The sequence below is a fragment of the Gadus morhua genome, chromosome 14 (genome assembly GCF_902167405.1).
Source record: "Gadus morhua chromosome 14, gadMor3.0, whole genome shotgun sequence".
NCBI lineage: Eukaryota > Metazoa > Chordata > Actinopteri > Gadiformes > Gadidae > Gadus > Gadus morhua.
Window position 1 is genome coordinate 1,919,165 of NC_044061.1, and position 16,652 is coordinate 1,935,816.

At 50.4% G+C, this 16,652-nt stretch overlaps 2 protein-coding genes across 4 annotated transcripts in view; one reads left to right on the forward strand and one right to left on the reverse strand.

Annotated features, from left to right (window-relative positions):
* The window catches only part of ano1a (anoctamin 1, calcium activated chloride channel a), a 36,727-nt gene extending 20,449 nt beyond the window's left edge, over positions 1-16,278 (forward strand). For 2 of the 3 annotated variants that reach the window (XM_030376806.1, XM_030376804.1), the window contains exons 11-26: positions 822-956; positions 2,002-2,162; positions 3,441-3,523; positions 3,697-3,708; positions 4,341-4,412; positions 4,585-4,659; positions 5,747-5,948; positions 6,817-6,928; positions 7,189-7,246; positions 7,552-7,652; positions 8,718-8,860; positions 9,846-9,998; positions 10,376-10,428; positions 11,666-11,850; positions 12,289-12,394; positions 13,014-16,278. In XM_030376806.1, coding sequence (XP_030232666.1) covers positions 822-956; positions 2,002-2,162; positions 3,441-3,523; positions 3,697-3,708; positions 4,341-4,412; positions 4,585-4,659; positions 5,747-5,948; positions 6,817-6,928; positions 7,189-7,246; positions 7,552-7,652; positions 8,718-8,860; positions 9,846-9,998; positions 10,376-10,428; positions 11,666-11,850; positions 12,289-12,394; positions 13,014-13,262 — 1,900 coding nt within the window. In that variant the 3' untranslated portion in view covers positions 13,263-16,278. The remainder of the gene's footprint in view (positions 1-821; positions 957-2,001; positions 2,163-3,440; positions 3,524-3,696; positions 3,709-4,340; positions 4,413-4,584; positions 4,660-5,746; positions 5,949-6,816; positions 6,929-7,188; positions 7,247-7,551; positions 7,653-8,717; positions 8,861-9,845; positions 9,999-10,375; positions 10,429-11,665; positions 11,851-12,288; positions 12,395-13,013) is intronic. The other variant, XM_030376805.1, reaches the window with a different exon arrangement.
* Positions 16,145-16,652, reverse strand: part of mns1 (meiosis-specific nuclear structural 1) — a 6,683-nt gene continuing 6,175 nt past the window's right edge. The window contains exon 10 of the mRNA XM_030376811.1: positions 16,145-16,652. This exon is cut by the window's right edge and continues 299 nt beyond it. The gene's annotated coding sequence lies outside the window, so the exon portion shown is untranslated.

A 16,652-nucleotide genomic window follows, 5' to 3' on the forward strand; every position in this document is an offset into this window, starting at 1 on the left:
TTCAGTGGGGGTCCTTGGTCCTTCAGTGGGGGTCCGTGGTCCCCTCACTGGGGGGTCCTTGGTCCTTGAGTGGGGGGTCCGTGGTCCTTCAGTGGGGGTCCTTGGTCCTTCAGTGGGGGGTCCGTGGTCCTTCAGTGGGGGTCCTTGGTCCTTCAGTGGGGGGTCCGTGGTCCTTCAGTGCGGGGTCCTTGGTCCCTTCAGTGGGGGTCCTTGGTCCTTCAGTGGGGGTCCGTGGTCCTTCAGTGGGGGTCCTTGGTCCTTCAGTGGGGGGTCCGTGGTCCCTCCAGTGGAGGTCCTTGGTCCTTCAGTGGGGGTCCTTGGTCCTTCAATGGGGGTCCTTGGTCCTTCAGTGGGGGTCCGTGGTCCTTCAGTGGGGGGTCCGTGGTCCTTCAGTGCGGGGTCCTTGGTCCCTTCAGTGGGGGTCCTTGGTCCTTCAGTGGGGGTCCTTGGTCCTTCAGTGGGGGGTCCGTGGTCCCTTCAGCTGGCGGTCCTCGGTCCTTCAGTGGGGGTCCTTGGTCCTTCAGTGGGGGGTCCGTGGTCCTTCAGTGGGGGTCCTTGGTCCTTCAGTGGGGGGTCCGTGGTCCTTCAGTGCGGGGTCCTTGGTCCCTTCAGTGGGGGGTCCTTGGTCCTTCAGTGGGGGTCCGTGGTCCCTTCAGCTGGCGGTCCTTGGTCCTTCAGTGGGGGTCCTTGGTCCTTCAGTGGGGGGTCCGTGGTCCCTTAAGTGGAGGGTCCTTGGTCCTTCAGTGGGGGGTCCGTGGGCCCTTCAGTCCGCGCGTCCGTCTGCGATCGTCGGCGGGGTGTGACGCCGTGTGCTCCCACAGGAAGTACTTCGGGGAGAAGGTGGGGCTGTACTTCGCCTGGCTGGGCGTCTACACCCAGATGCTCATCCCCGCCGCCATCGTGGGCGTCATCGTGTTCCTGTACGGCTGCGCCACCGTGGACGACGACATCCCCAGGTGGGTGGACTGGTGGGACTGGGAGCAGGGAACGGTACTGGGAGGGGACTGGGAGGGGACTGGGACCTGGGGAGAGTGACTTAAAGGGGACTGGGCTGGCGACTGGGAATGGGGCGGTGGTTCCATTTTGTTGTGGTTTTTTTGGGGGGGGTTGATGGGTTGTTGCTGTGGTCCTCGTCGGAAGCAGGAGGTTCTCCGCCCTCTTGGGAGGGCATGGTGTTGAACGTGTACTGAGGTGTAGTCCGGGTTCCTCTCATGGATGCCACACAACACTCTGATACGCATCTTTAAGTTGTTTTTCTGAGACATTTTTGAAGATAACCATATTACTTAAAAATGGAATTTCTTTCAGAAATACTTTTAAGACAATATAATGAGACCAACATATTGAGTTAGATAGTCTCTGTTTATTATCTGAAGACACACAGAAAGTGAGTTAGAAAGTCTTGAGGCATTCGATTTTAAATACCAAATAGCTTCACAGCCAATTTGCATAAATCTGAAGTTTCATAAACACACCACACTGGTTGATGAGTGAATTCATCACTATGGCATTCCAGTTTATGTTCATGAATATTTCAACACGTCTATTTACCCTCTCCCTCCTTCTCCTCCCCCCTCCCTCCTCCCGCCTCTTCCCTCCCCCTCTCCTCTCCCTCTCCCTCCCTCTCCTCCCCCTCTCCCTCCCTCTCCTCCCCCTCTCCCTCCCTCTCCTCTCCCTCTCCCTCCCTCTCCTCCCCCTCTCCTCTCACTCTTTCTCCTCCCCCTCTCCCTCCCTCTGCTCCCCCTCTTCCTCCCCCTCTCCTCTCCCTCTCCCTCCCTCTCCCTCCCTCTCCTCCCCCTCTCCCTCCCTCTCCTCCCCCTCTTCCTCCCATCTCCTCCCCCTCTCCCTCCCTCTCCTCCCGCCCTCTCCCCCTCTCCCCCCCCTCTCCCCCTCTCCTCCCCCTCTCCCTCCCTCTCCTCTCCCTCTCTTCCCCCTCTCCCTCCCTCTCCTCCCCCTCTCCCCCTTTCCCCCTCTCTCCCCCTCCCCCTCTCCTCCCCTCAGCATGGAGATCTGCGACCCCAGGAACAACATCACCATGTGTCCGATGTGCGACAGCGCCTGCAGCTACTGGAGGCTGTCCTCCGCCTGCGGGACGGCCCGCGCCAGCCACCTCTTCGACAACCCCGCCACCGTCTTCTTCTCCATCTTCATGGCCCTGTGGGGTGAGCGCCGTCCTCGCCAAGCCGCCTCAGGCTGCCCTCATCGTGACAGGGCCCGGTGCAGCGTGCACCATCAAGGCCCCGTCCTGATGGCTGCGGCCCGGGTTCGGTTCCTGCCCGGGGTTGTATGCTGCGTGTCCTCCCCCCTAGCACCCACCCCTTCCAGTCCATCTCGCTCCGTCATCAAAATAAACCGTACAAAAATAAAGAGTCATGACAAAAACATGAGCGTGTGGACGATGAAGAAGTGGCTTTGATGGATAAAGCCCTTCGGTAGGGCTTCAGAGTGATGCCCTCCAGGCTGCTATCTGATGACATTGATGTCAGAGCAGACGTTATCTGACCCTGGGCTCAAACCTGGGCTGTTGGAGACGGCACTGAAGAGGGGAAGGATAGTTCGGAAGAGCACACCGAACTGTCCTTATGATAACTTTCACTTTAGTGAAGATATGTGGTCAATTCTATCCTGAACATCAAGATGCAGAATAAATAAATCAATTATAATTCAAGGTTTTACAAATCTGTAAAATCGGTTATTTTTATAGTATAACAGATGGCTGACTCTACAACCACATTTGAAAATAAGCGCATTAGAAAATTGTTCCCAGCCACGGTTCAGCCTTCAGGTACGTTGCCTCTTGTTAAGTCGGGAAAACCCCTGCAATGGGTTCTAGATGATGGCTGAGCGTGTTCTGTGTGTTATCACCACGGCTGCATCAGCTCAACACAGGGAAGGTTGAGCTCCAGAGCGTGGTACCGTCCCCGCCCAGTGTGTGAAGGTTGAGCTCCAGAGCGTGGTACCGTCCCCGCCCAGTGTGTGAAGGTTGAGCTCCAGAGCGTGGTACCGTCCCCGCCCAGTGTGTGAAGGTTGAGCTCCAGAGCGTGGTACCGTCCCCTCCCAGTGTGTGAAGGTTGAGCTCCACAGCCTGGTACCGTCCCCTCCCAGTGTGTGAAGGTTGAGCTCCTCAGCCTGGTACCGTCCCCTCCCAGTGTGTGAAGGTTGAGCTCCACAGCATGGTACCGTCCCCGCCCAGTGTGTGAAGGTTGAGCTCCACAGCGTGGTACCGTCCCCTCCCAGTGTGTGAAAGTTGAGCTCCTCAGCCTGGTACCGTCCCCTCCCAGTGTGTGAAGGTTGAGCTCCAGAGCGTGGTACCGTCCCCTCCCAGTGTGTGAAGGTTGAGCTCCAGAGCGTGGTACCGTCCCCTCCCAGTGTGTGAAGGTTGAGCTCCAGAGGTACCGTCCCCTCCCAGTGTGTGAAGGTGTCCTGATGTCTGTCCACAGCGGTCCTCTTCATGGAGCACTGGAAGAGGAGACAGATGAGACTCAACTACATCTGGGACCTGACCGGCTATGAGGAGGAGGAGGTGAGCTCTATTAGTCCCTGAGTGCTGCTGAGGATGATGATTTACACCAGCGCCGCCTTCACAGCGAATGCATTAAGGCCTGGAGAACAATCGGTCCACCCAAATCATGTTTCATAACGTACTCGCTGACAAACTTACATTTTATGTTTGTGTGTCTTTTTTGTGCTCTGCAGGAAGAACACGAGGTTTGGAATTGGATTACTTTTTTTGCCGTCTTAACCTAGGCTCTCTCTTAACCTCTTAACCTGCATATTAACCTTTAATTCCCTCTCGTAGACTGGCATATTAACCTGTATCTTAACCAGTATTTCCCTCTACACTTGGCTTCTCTAAGCCCTTCTGCAGTTATTGCTAGCTCTCTAACTCTGATACCCTCACTAAAGTCTCCTTTGGGCCTTTGCCCTTCATGTTATTTCTCTCCTCATCCCTCTTTCCCTCGTCACTGAAGTGTTGCATAAACAGGGGCTCAAACTGCCCTCTGCTTGTCTAGGGGATTAGCTTTCATCTTCAGCTGTTTCTGTATTCTCCCTGCTTCGGATGTCTCACTGCTCTCTGCTTGCGTGTGTCTTACATTTGGTCCATGACAGTGGTTCTCACCGGGAAACTTCTGTGACCGTTAAAAAGAAACAAACCAAAAAGATTTGTGCTTCTAACCGTCACTGGTGTGGGGGTCAGACCTGTGCAGTAACGATGAAAGGCTTTGGGCATTGGTTGACTGCTGCGTCCACAGACCAGCCGAGAACCAGTGGTCTATAGAAATGTGTCGTTGAAGAGCAATGCGGTCAGAGAGCTAAACCATAACGTGTTCGTGTTCCAGGACCACTTCAGGGCGGACTATGAGCTACGGATCATCAAGAAGAAACAGAGAAACGAACATAAGACTCCCAAGGTGACGCTATCTCTTTATATCAGACGTTACCTGCAGACCAAACTAACGTCAAACCTTATTGGAGGCATGATGTTCGGCTGAGTGTCCCCGTCGGCTGTGTGTTGTGTCCGCGTTGCTGGGCCGCTGCTATGGTCATCATGACAGTCCGTTGTGCCCTCCCCCTCTGTTCCAGAACGAGAAGGTGAAGCTCACATGTACAGACAGGATGCCAGCCTACCTGACCACGCTTGTGATGATGGCCTTCATGGTGAGCACTCTCTGCCTCCTTTGTGTTCACCAACGATGACAGCAAGGGCTCAGCTCTAAAAATACAATACATCAGGGGTAGGGCAACATGGCCTTTATAGGACTGTTATGCTATTAAGCTCTCAGCACATACTACAGATATATCTTAAATTAAACATAGAAGTAAACTTTCACTTAAATTTACAAGACCATTGCAGCAATCATTATTTTTACACACCCATTGCACCAGCTACAAATAAATATACCAACAGCTTGCACAGCTTGGCACTGATTCCACATTAGACGCTAATATAACGGCAATTATATCAATATTCTCAATATCCAGTCTCCTTTCACACCTGTGGTCAGACTCCATATCTGCATGTCCTAACTGTTGAGCATCAAGATGTTCTTGATGCCATCTTGTCAAAATGTCATTCTTCGCGCCTTCTTCTCTTCCATCCGGTGTCCCCGTCCCCTGTCTCCGTCCCATCTCTCTCTCTCCTGTCTCTCTGACCGGTGTCTCTCTCCTCTGTCTCTGACCTGTCTCTCTGACCGGTGTCTCTCTCCTCTGTCTCTGACCTGTCTCTCTGACCGGTGTCTCTCTCCTCTGTCTCTGACCTGTCTCTCTGACCGGTGTCTCTCTCCTCTGTCTCTGACCTGTCTCTCTGTTTCACTGTCCTGAGTTTGTCCCGTCTCTCTCTCCTGTCTCTCTGACCGGTGTCTCTCTCCTCTGTCTCTGACCTGTCTCTCTGACCTGTCTCTCTGTCCTGTGTCTCTCTTTTCTCTCTCTCTCTCTCCTGTCTCTCTGACCGCTGCCTCTCTCCTCTGTCTCTGACCTGTCTCTCTGACCGGTGTCGCAGACCTGTCTCTCTGACCGGTGTCTCTGAGCCTCCTCTGTCTCTGACCTGTCTCTCTGCTCTGTCTCTGACCTGTCTCTCTGACCGGTGTCTCAGACCTGTCTCTCTGACCGCTGTCTCTCTCCTCTGTCTCTGACCTGTCTCTCTGACCGGCGTCTCTCTCCTCTGTCTCTGACCTGTCTCTCTGACCGGTGTCTCTCTCCTCTGTCTCTGACCTGTCTCTCTGACCGCTGTCTCTCTCCTCTGTAGATCACGGTGACCTTTGCCATCGTGTTCGGGGTCATCCTGTACCGGATCACCATCAAGTCCCTCCTCCACTTCAGCTCGTATCCCGCGGCGCGCTCCAACATCAGGGCCACCGTCAAGACCACCGCCGCCATCATCAACCTCATCGCCATCATCATCATGGACGAGATCTACGCCGCCATCGCCCGCTGGCTCACCAGACTAGGTACGCTCGTTCCATGAGAGGGGGGAACGGTTCTGTTTTTTGAGGTTTGGTTTTTTAGTCCCTTGTGAATTCAGGCTGCAGGTACGATGAAAACAGCACTAATATTCATCTGTTTATTTTAAGAGCAACAGCCCCATGATAAGACAGCATTTAGATTACATATTTAATTAAGTTGGTAACTGGTATAATCGTAATATTACACTCTTTGTGTGACTTGGCGCCAGCATCTCATCCTGAGTGTTGTCAGTGTGAAAGGGCGGTGATGACGGTACAGTCCCTCTGGTGTGAGGCTGGCTGTCTGATTCAGAGGCTGGTGGGCAGGCGCCTAGGGCTGATACCTCACAGAGCATCTCACTCACTTAGAACTGCTGTGACATTTTGGACAAATGACACTCAAATTACAGCTATTGAGTCGTACCCAGTGGCCTTTCATTTTTGGTATTTTTTTTTACTGAATGTGCATTTGAACCAAGACTCCAGTTCTGGGAACATTGAGTTCACTGTGGGGTGAGACATATTAAGGTGATGGATATTGAGTGACCAACTTTGATTTTAATCCTCTACCTCATGGTTTTGCCTTGTTTTTTTAATTTCCATAATATATGACGTATGTATAAAATATTTGTGACATTAACGCAATTTAAAAAAACAGATGATCTATTCTCAGAGAGCATTTCGCGCACAAATAGCTGATGGGGTGGCTGTGACATTTATAACAAATTACACTCCAATTATTGCTCTTAAAAGTGTCTCTTAAACTAATCACCGGTCGCCCACAGTAAACTGTGACGGTGACTCAGACAAGAGGCCACTGTGTTCTTTACGGGGTCATAATGCTTTGTTCCTCCTCCCCGTCTGTTTGCTTTAGAGGTCCCAAAGACAGACAAGAGCTTTGAGGATCGGCTCATCTTCAAGACCTTCATCCTTAAGTTTGTTAACGCCTTCACTCCCATCGTGTACCTGGCGTTCTTCAGAGGACGGTAAGAAGACCCTCACCTTGGGGGTGGAAGGGTGTTCAAACTCAACGGACATGCTGCTCTCCATCTCTTTCAGAGGTGCACATAGCATACTAAACATCACTTGCAAAACTTAATATGGCGTCTTATTATTTCACACACATATTGAGAAAGAACCCTTTATCTGTCATTTAACTTGATTTGGTTGAGTCCAGTTACCTAATGGTATAGTGCTTCTACTGCAGACTACATGACCTTTGTTATTGTGTGGGTTTGATCCACAGGCTGGTGGGTCGTCCTGGAAGCTACTTATACGTGGTTGGCTCCTACAGGATGGAGGAGGTAAGGAACCTGAACGGAGCGAAATCCCGATTTCTGGTGTATTGATGCGTTGTATTGATGGCGGCTGGTATTTACACCTCCTGCCAAGGGAATACAACAGGCTTAATGAGCTCCCAGCTATCTCTGCTGCAGTATATCGACTGTGCATTGTCCCTGTTAAATAAACCAATAAGTAATTTAATGGTTTTAATACTCTGAAAGAAAGAAAACGATTAAAATGAGAAACTCAATATTCTCTCTCTCTCTCTCTCTCTCTCTCTCTCTCTCTCTCTCTCTCTCTCTCTCTCTCTCTCTCTCTCTCTCAGTGTGCCCATGCGGGCTGTCTCATGGAGCTGTGCATTCAGCTGTGCATCACCATGTTGGGGAAACAGCTCATTCAGAACAACCTGTTTGAGATCGGCATACCGTAAGTACTGAGCTGACGGACGCGTGAGTGAATGTTTGGTGTTTTCACAGAACAGTATTCCCTGTTTGTCACGCCCTACCAACACCTGCCCTCGTGTCGGATCGATGTTAGATATTAACTCTGTATTTGTTCTCAGCCTTCCTTCCTCCCTGAACCAACAGATGTCTGGACGTGTCTCCATTCCTCTTGAGATAGTTGAGCCTTGAAGAGCCGTTGAGTTCATCACTATGTCATGAGTTCTTCCTCCCGTTTCTCGCCCGTTTGAGTCGTTCAGCCTTGCTCCTCGCTCACATCCTGTCCAGGTGTGAATCCAGGTCTTGTCGTGTCTTAGGATGAAGCACTTTGAGAATGCTCTAAAGTTGTCTAGCGATGCAAGGGTCGAACAAACATTGCATTAGTTCTTAAGTCGATTTGGACATTTAAAGCCTCACATTTACATTCAAGGCATTTAGCAGCTGCTTTCTTCCAAAGCGACCCCTCAACCTGGTTAGTACATTTGTCAGAAGAAAGAGAAACAACAATCTATCTCTGTCGGTACAGTAAGGATGTTCATAGAACCAAGTGCAAAGCACTAACAATCACTAGGTTAACCCATTCCCCTTATACGGCAAAGATAGCTAGGTTAAGAAGGACCACAAAGGCCTCTCAAAGCCTTCCCATATAGATTTGCATTTGTGGTAATATGATATTACTTGAGATGTGAAAGCAAACACACCTCGGTCCGATCCAGTTCTACAAAGCATACGCCTCTTTGGAACAGGCACCCGCCCAGCCGCGCGCGTTGTGGGAATTATTGTTTGATGAGCGGTAACTCCAAGACTAGCAGCAAATTGTCGGACCGTCTGGGAATTTGGAATTTTGGACACCCACATAAAACGTGTGCGGGAAAACACAAAATGCCGATGCATTCAACACATTCAGCACATTCACTTGGAAGTAATCCAAGTACTCAGAATACAATACTCAGATTGATGGAACGGAATACGTTACATGTTACATTTGTGGGCATGTATTCTGTGTTCTGTAACGGTGTCCCTCCCCGCACCGCGTGGGGCCTGTGTGCAGGAAGCTGAAGAAGCTGCTGAGGAGGAGGAAGACGGACATGGACGCCGAACAGGAGGCGGAGCTCAACAAGAGGCTGCTGCGCCACGAGAAGGACCACCAGCTGGGGCCCTTCGGCGGGCTGGCCCCCGAGTACATGGAGATGAGTGAGTGGCACGCGCACACACACACACACACACACACAGGGACACACACACACACGCACACACACAGGGACACACACACACAGGCACAAACACAGGCAAAGGCACAGGTACTCACACACGCACACACCCACACACACAGGTATGCACACACACACACACACACACACACACACACACACAGGCAAACACACATACACAAAGGCACGCACGCATGCCCACGAACACGCACACATGCAAATATAACACAAATAATAATAAAATATACTGAATGCAGGCTATTGTGACCATGCACACCAGACCAGCTGCACCAGTCCCTGGTGACTCTAACCCTGGTCCAGTACCTGGTGTCTCTGACCCTGGTCCAGTCCCTGGTGACTCTGTCTGTCCCTGGTCCAGTCCCTGGTGTCTCTGTCTAACCCTGGTCCAGTCCCTGGTGTCTCTGACCCTGGTCCAGTCCCTGGTGACTCTGTCCATGGTCCAGTCCTTGGTGACTCTGTCTGTCCATGGTCCTGTCCCCGGTGACTCTGTCTAACCCTGGTCCAGTCCCTGGTGACTCTGTCTAACCCTGGTCCAGTCCCTGGTGACTCTGTCTAACCCTGGTCCAGTCCCTGGTGTCTCAGACCATGGTCCAGTCTCTGGTGTCTCTGTCTAACCCTGGTCCAGTCCCTGTTGTCTCAGACCATGGTCCAGTCCCTGGTGTCTCAGACCATGGTCCAGTCCCTGGTGTCTCAGACCATGGTCCAGTCCCTGGTGACTCTGTCCGTCCATGGTCCAGACCCTGGTGTCTCAGTCCATGGTCCAGTCCCTGGTGACTCTGTCTGTCCATGGTCCAGTCCCTGGTGTCTCAGTCCATGGTCCAGTCCCTGGTGACTCTAACCCTGGTCCAGTCCCTGGTGACTCTGTCTGACCCTGGTCCAGTCCCTGGTGACTCTAACCCTGGTCCAGTCCCTGGTGTCTCTGTGTTCTAACGCCTGCATCCCTGCAGTCATCCAGTTCGGGATGGTCACTCTGTTCGTGGCCTCCTTCCCTCTGGCTCCGCTATTCGCCCTCCTCAACAACATCATCGAGATCCGTCTGGACGCCAAGAAGTTCGTCATGGGGCTCAGGAGACCCATCGCCGTCAGAGCCAAAGACATCGGTGATCTGCTCTTAATGCCTTAGGCCTGTTGTTAAAGACATCGGTGATCTGCTCTTAATGCCTTAGGCCTGTTGCCAAATAGATCTCTGTTCTCTTATCGTCCTAGGCTTGTTGTTCAAGCACAAATGATAATTCACTAGACACAACACAGATGTACTAGTTGCTTTGGATAAAAGCTTCTGCTAAATGTCCTAGATGTAAATGTAAATGTCGGACTAGTGGGTGAATCCCTGATGAACGACTAATCGACTCATTGACTAATGCATAGTAGATGATAACCATAGCAATATTATAGCTCAATAAGATTATATGGTTGAGTCTGCAGTTATCTAAACCTGAAGGTTTTAATCCTAATCCTCTCTTTCTATCTCTTCCAGGTATCTGGTACAATTTGTTAAGGGGTCTCAGTAAGGTGGCGGTCATCGTCAATGTGAGTCCCGCTATCTTTATATTATTATCAATAGACATATATGGATATAATAAGAAGATCAAAATGTCGTACCATATTTATATATGCTGGCCTCATCAGGTTGATGAGCTATATCCTGTGTCCTTCCACTGCTGCTGGGCTGTTTTTGCAACAAACAAATTTCTCCTACGGGGGATTAATAAAGTTGTATCTTATCTTGTCTTATCTTATTTTATGAGGTAGTTAAGTGATTATTTTCTCACCACAATACAAATTGCACAATATGAATAGCAGAAGCGTGTAATTGAGACTAGGTTTGGCCCGCGAGTGTTTTGCCTTAGGGGAAAAAGCTCTGAAACCAAGGACCCAGTTCCTGGTTGCTCTCGGCCAGCTGGAAGAGTTGTCAACTAGGGTTCATGTAGTGAATCGATCTCTTCATGAGCATGCCAACTGTTGCTATGGGCCCAGACAGGTACAGAAATAAATACAAAAACAAAAGAATACAAGTCTAGAAATGAGAGAGGGACTTCCTTGGTGCTTCCTTGGTGCATAAGGACTCATCCTCTTGCTGAGGAGGGAGTCAGCGTCTCGGTGAAGAGGGAGTCACAGGGATGCTCCTGGGTAATCCTCTAGGGTGGCTCGTCTCTCAGTAATAATAACCACGGTGAGATGAGCGCCACTGCCTTCAGACGGCTCATCCTCCGAATGTCGTCACGAGTCGACGACATCCTCGGAATGGTTCTGATTGTCACGACGGGGGGGAGCTCCGGGCACCTCTGCACTACATTAACACCGAGCGGGGGGCGTGGGCGGGAGAAGGGTCCTGAGGGACAGAGGACAGGGCCGTGGATTTAAATGTCATCTATGACTGTCTCCCCCCCCCCCCCTCCCACACACCCCTCTAGCTAGGCCTGCTCACGACCACATTCTGACTGTCTCCCCCCCCCCCCTCCCACACACCCCTCTAGCTAGGCCTGCTCACGACCACATTCTGACTGCTTCATTTGGGAGCTCAGAGACCGGCCGCCACGTCTCCTGACTGTCGAACGGTTGCTAGAACAACGGGTGTCTCTCTGTGGCTGTCCAATCACTGACTGACCTTAATCACTGACCCCGTGGTGGCCGAGCTGCTGATGAAATACCATCGCAATAGTGGACCCACAGTAGTGTTTTACTTCTTTAGATGTGATATTTAGGACAGAGATCCTCATGTGATTTCCCTCTGACCCCCCCCCCCCCCCCCCCCCCCCACCAACAGGCGTTTGTCATCTCCTTCACGTCTGACTTCATCCCGCGGCTGGTCTACCAGTACATGTACAGCCCCGACGGCTCCATGCACGGCTTCGTCAACCACACCCTCTCCGTCTTCAACACCAGCGACTTCCAGACCGGCACGGCCCCCCTGGACCCCGAGATCCTGGGGTACAAGGTGCCCCTCTGCAGGTAGGGTGGCTCCCACAAACACCTCCATGGATGCCACATAGTGTGGACGTTGAGTCCTAACGCTACCGATCCACGGGCCACACTATGTTGGCTGGTAACCGGAAGGTTGCTAGTTCGATCGCCGGCTCGAGTGTCGAGGTGTTCTGAGCGAGATGCCTCAACCTGACTGCTCCCGACGAGCTGGCTGTCGCCCTGCGTGGTTAAGATAAAGAGATGATAAGGTGTACTTTAATGTCCCCCGGGGTTGAAATTCATCGACTCCGCCTAGCATTCACCCAATCGTACACACATCCACACACCGACGACTCCGCCGTCGGTGTGTGAATGTGTGTACGATTGGGTGAATGTGAGGCAGTATTGTGAAGCACTTTGAGGGGCCACTGGTAAGAACAGCGCTGTATAAATGCAGTCGGTTTACTGTCGACCGTTTCTCCGCAGGTACAAGGACTACAGAGAGCCCCCTGGCAGCAGCTCGTCCTACGAGTTCACCAAGGAGTTCTGGGCCATCCTGGCCGCGCGCCTGGCGTTTGTTATCCTGTTCCAGGTGAGCAGAACCCCAAACTGAAGCTCTTCATAGTGATGCGTGCTTCCTCTTTGGTCCACGTTCCAAACTGTTTCCCATTAGCTATTCAGGTCGGTTCTGTGAAGCTTATGTTGGTTCCACAAAATATAACAAATACAATGGAAGTTGCACACATTTCTAGAGATAATGGTCGTCTACGGTTGGGGCCGAGTTCCTTAAAAAGCCAACAATGGTGATGTGTGTTTCACTACGTGTTGCTGGTTTCTGTGCGTGCCACCACCGAGGTTGAACCTCCTCCTCCTCTGAGGTTGAACCTCCTCCTCCTCTGAGGTTGAACCTCCTCCTCCTCCTCCTCCTCCTCCTCTGAGGTTGAACCTCCTCCTCCTCCTCCCCCTCCTCCTCCTCTGAGGTTGGACCTCCTCTTCCTCCTCCTCCTCTGAGGTTGAACCACCTCCTCCTCTGAGGTTGAACCTCCTCCTCCTCCTCCTCCTCTTCCTCCTCTGAGGTTGAACCTCCTCCTCCTCCTCCTCCTCCTCCTCCTCCTCCTCCTCTGAGGTTGAACCTCCTCCTCCTCCTCCTCCTCCTCCTCCTCCTCCTCCTCCTCTGAGGCTGAACCTCCTCTCTCCACCCTGCGTTGCAGAACGTGGTGATGCTGATGAGCGACTTCATCGACTGGCTCATCCCGGACATCCCCAAGGACATCAGCCTGCAGATCCACAAGGAGAAGATCCTGATGGTGGAGCTGTTCATGAAGGAGGAGCAGAGCCGGTGGTACAGCGGCGGGAGGGACCCCCGCCCGGAGAAGGCCGACCCGTCCCCGCTGCTGAAGCGCAGCCCCCTGATGCCCCCCCCGGGGCGGGACCCCTACGCCCACACGGCCAACTGCTAGAGCGCTGGGTGGCCGGCTGCACCCCGCACTCTGGCAGTCCACAGCCGCCCAGAGGACGATAAGCCCCGCCCCCGCGGTCCCTTTAGCGGGGTGAGGGGTCCACCGCCGACTGATCCGTCCCCGCTGCGCTGAGGCACGCCACCCGTCGACAAGCGACCGGTTCTGGCTGGCTCCGTGTGGCTCTCTGCCTGCTTGACTGAATCGATCGCGAGCGCGTCTTCTCGTAAGCAAAGGTAGATAATCGCCAGGTGGTTTGAGGAACACGCCTTGTTTTAGGGAAATGCTTTTTGTTGTTCTTAACCAGAGTTAAAATGTTAAGATGCTTAGTGTGTGATTCTCGTTAGAATCCCGTTCTAAATGGGAATCCCGTTCTAAATGGGAATCCCGTTCTAAATGAGTTGACCCGTTACATGGATGCAGACAGAAGCCGTTCCACCACACTGTAGCCGGCGTGGCGCCTGTGCATGCCGCTGTTCGATTCCCGACACGATAGCATTGTGTTGCTGTTGTTTAATCTGGTGATCATAGGACATTGTGCGTCCTACGAGCGTCCAGCCAGCTGTGTGCGTGTCACACTTTCAGCCTCCTGTCACACTCCTTTGCAACAAGGAAAATATATATTTTACTCACCAAAGAATTTGATCAAAATCTAGTTTTGTTTTTTCTTCGCACAACATTTCCCTAAATCAAGATGTGTTCCTCTAAATGCAATAATTTCATATGTATAATTATTGTACCATTATTTCCTCAACGATTGTTAGTTTGACAGTTTCTCGAACAGATTCAGTTTCAGCATGAAGCCATTAAAGTCGTTTTTATATTTAAACCATGAAACCGAGTAGTCACTACAGCAAGGTTATCATTACCAGTAGTGATTAGTAAAACGTATGAATTAGGAGAACTAAGTGTGCGATTATCAACAGTGTAAGTTAATGGAGCTTCATTTGATTGGATTTCCTCAAAGCCTGTCCCCTTGTGTGCAATATAGATAAGACTCAGCAAGGGACCACGGCGCATGCCCCTACGTCCCAGCTGGGAGATAAGGGACACGCCAATACGTCCCTTATTCCCGGTCAGGGATCAATAAAGAACATCTTCTCTTATGTGTGTTTGAAATGGCTCTACCTGCCTGGCACTACTTTCAGCCAACGAGAAGGAGCCAATTGATCAGCGTACCAGGAGGTGGTTCAGACCCTCGGGATGATCTACGCGTCGGTTACTCTAAATGCATGTCTGCCGAGATACAAGCAGAAAGCAGGATATTGTTGCTCTCAATCTTTTTGGTTTTAACATTTGCCTTTCGACAAAGAGACTGCTTAGAATACACAAGGGCTTGTTAGCTGGTCTGCTGTAATGCTTCTTCTGGACCTAAACCTGCTTCATGTTCTTCACTCGTACTTAGTTATGAAGAGCAACAGGACTGACCGCACTCGTCGACTTTGATATGTTCCTTAGCCATGATGTCCAACGCCTATTAGGAGGAGGTATATTAACTGGATTTTCCAGCGGGGGCCAACCGTGTATCCATTTGTCTGTTCTTACTGTCGCTGAGAGAAGTGTTCATTGTGTTGTGTTACCTTGTCTGACAGCAGTCACATCCTATTGTCTGGCAGCTAGAGCTAAGTGCTGGGTGGGCGAGCGGCGGGACTCGTCAAAGGTCTCAGCAGAGCCCCGTAGACGAGCTTGAGTCCCCGTGTAATCTGTTCATCCTATCATCCTGTCCGATGGGTTCAGATCATTGAACCCGACGATTGACCAAAGTTTGGGGATGGAGAGTTGCTACATGGATGCAGGATCTAACCCATCCTCGTAGCAGTGGTGAGACGAGGTATCCTGTCCCATTCATTCACTGAATGATTTCTGGAAAAAGGCTCTGAATTAAGGTTCTTAATAAGGTTATTGTATTTCTAAAACTGCCGTTTTTGGGTATCAAAGGTCTGAGGGTATATACAATTTCAGAAGTAGGTCACACACCCAGTCCTGGCTTTCCTTTTGTATCCTCATTGGACATTGAGTGTAACTCTAGCCCTCTACATTCAGTGAATGCTCGTGGTTTTATAAACACGATATGACGCCCACTTTGCCCCAGGACACTCAGCTATCAGCCACCCAGTTTGTAAAGCAGACTTTAGTCCGTCGGAGTGTCCCTTTAAGGCTCCGTTGTACTCACCGGCACACAACTCTTCCCTGCCGGAACCCTGTGGACTGTGTGGCTAATAATCTCCTACAATAATTGCCAACACTCATCGTTGGGAACTTTGAATGTTTGCATGTAAATTGCATATAATCTTTCTAGGATTTACCAAAAATATCCTCATGGAGGAAAAGCCATCATGGCCATGGACATCTTAAGTCTTTCCCTGCTTTTATGAGGAATGATTTAAACCACTTTCCCAACAGTTTGTTACCTTTACTTTATCATGTACTTTCATCTAAAGGTTAAAGCCTTTTCAGCACAAAATTACACCTATAAATATAATAAGTTAGAGGCCCTCATTACAACAATAGAGACTATTAGAATGTATCATTTAAGTTTTGATTTTCACTTCTAAGAATAATTATCTTTTCTAAGTTCACTATTTTGGTTGGAGATTCAGGAAATTATTTTTCAGGCTGCCCTGATATTGTCTTTTCGAGCAGCGAGATAATATTACCTTTTTTATCAGGATATGAGCCAGTGTGAGGGGTCGCGTTTCCATTGGGGAAGCTACAGTGCTTTGTTTTGTAATGTAATTCTTCAGATGATACTATTATACGCAGTGTGGAATAGTGTGTGTTTAGAACTAGGCTGCAGACTGAATCTGTTCATTCGTAAGGCAGTTTTTTTAAATGACTAATTGATTTAGGCCTAAATATAATAAATAGCAAACATTAGCCAGAGATGTTTGATATCTATGTATGTCATCTAACCGTTTATTGCCATAATGTAATTGCAACTTTAATAAAAGAGTATGCATTGGGAACTGTTACATTTGTCACAAGTAATGCGCGTATGTAATAAACATTTAGAATTTAACTGATCCATTTAAAATTCTTAAAAAAGAAAAAAGCAGGAACAGCGCAACAGTAGACTGAGCAGTATGGGTATTAACAGAGAAATAATCTGTTGTCGCGACTCCTACTTAATTTAACCAAATTTACAGAATTATTCATGATTAACTGGACGAACAAAAATATGTAAGCTACGTATCACGGTTAATAACACCATAGTTAAAAAACAACAACACCGCAACGAAGATCTTTGACGCCACCATGTGGAGAGGTTACACCACTACACCGGAGACCCGTCGCATCCCAAGGAGCCTCTACGGAAAGGTGGTAGCGGACGGGCACACGGACCGGCGATGTCAGTTTGTCGCTTCTGGTAGTCAATAGCGACAGAGCTGTGGA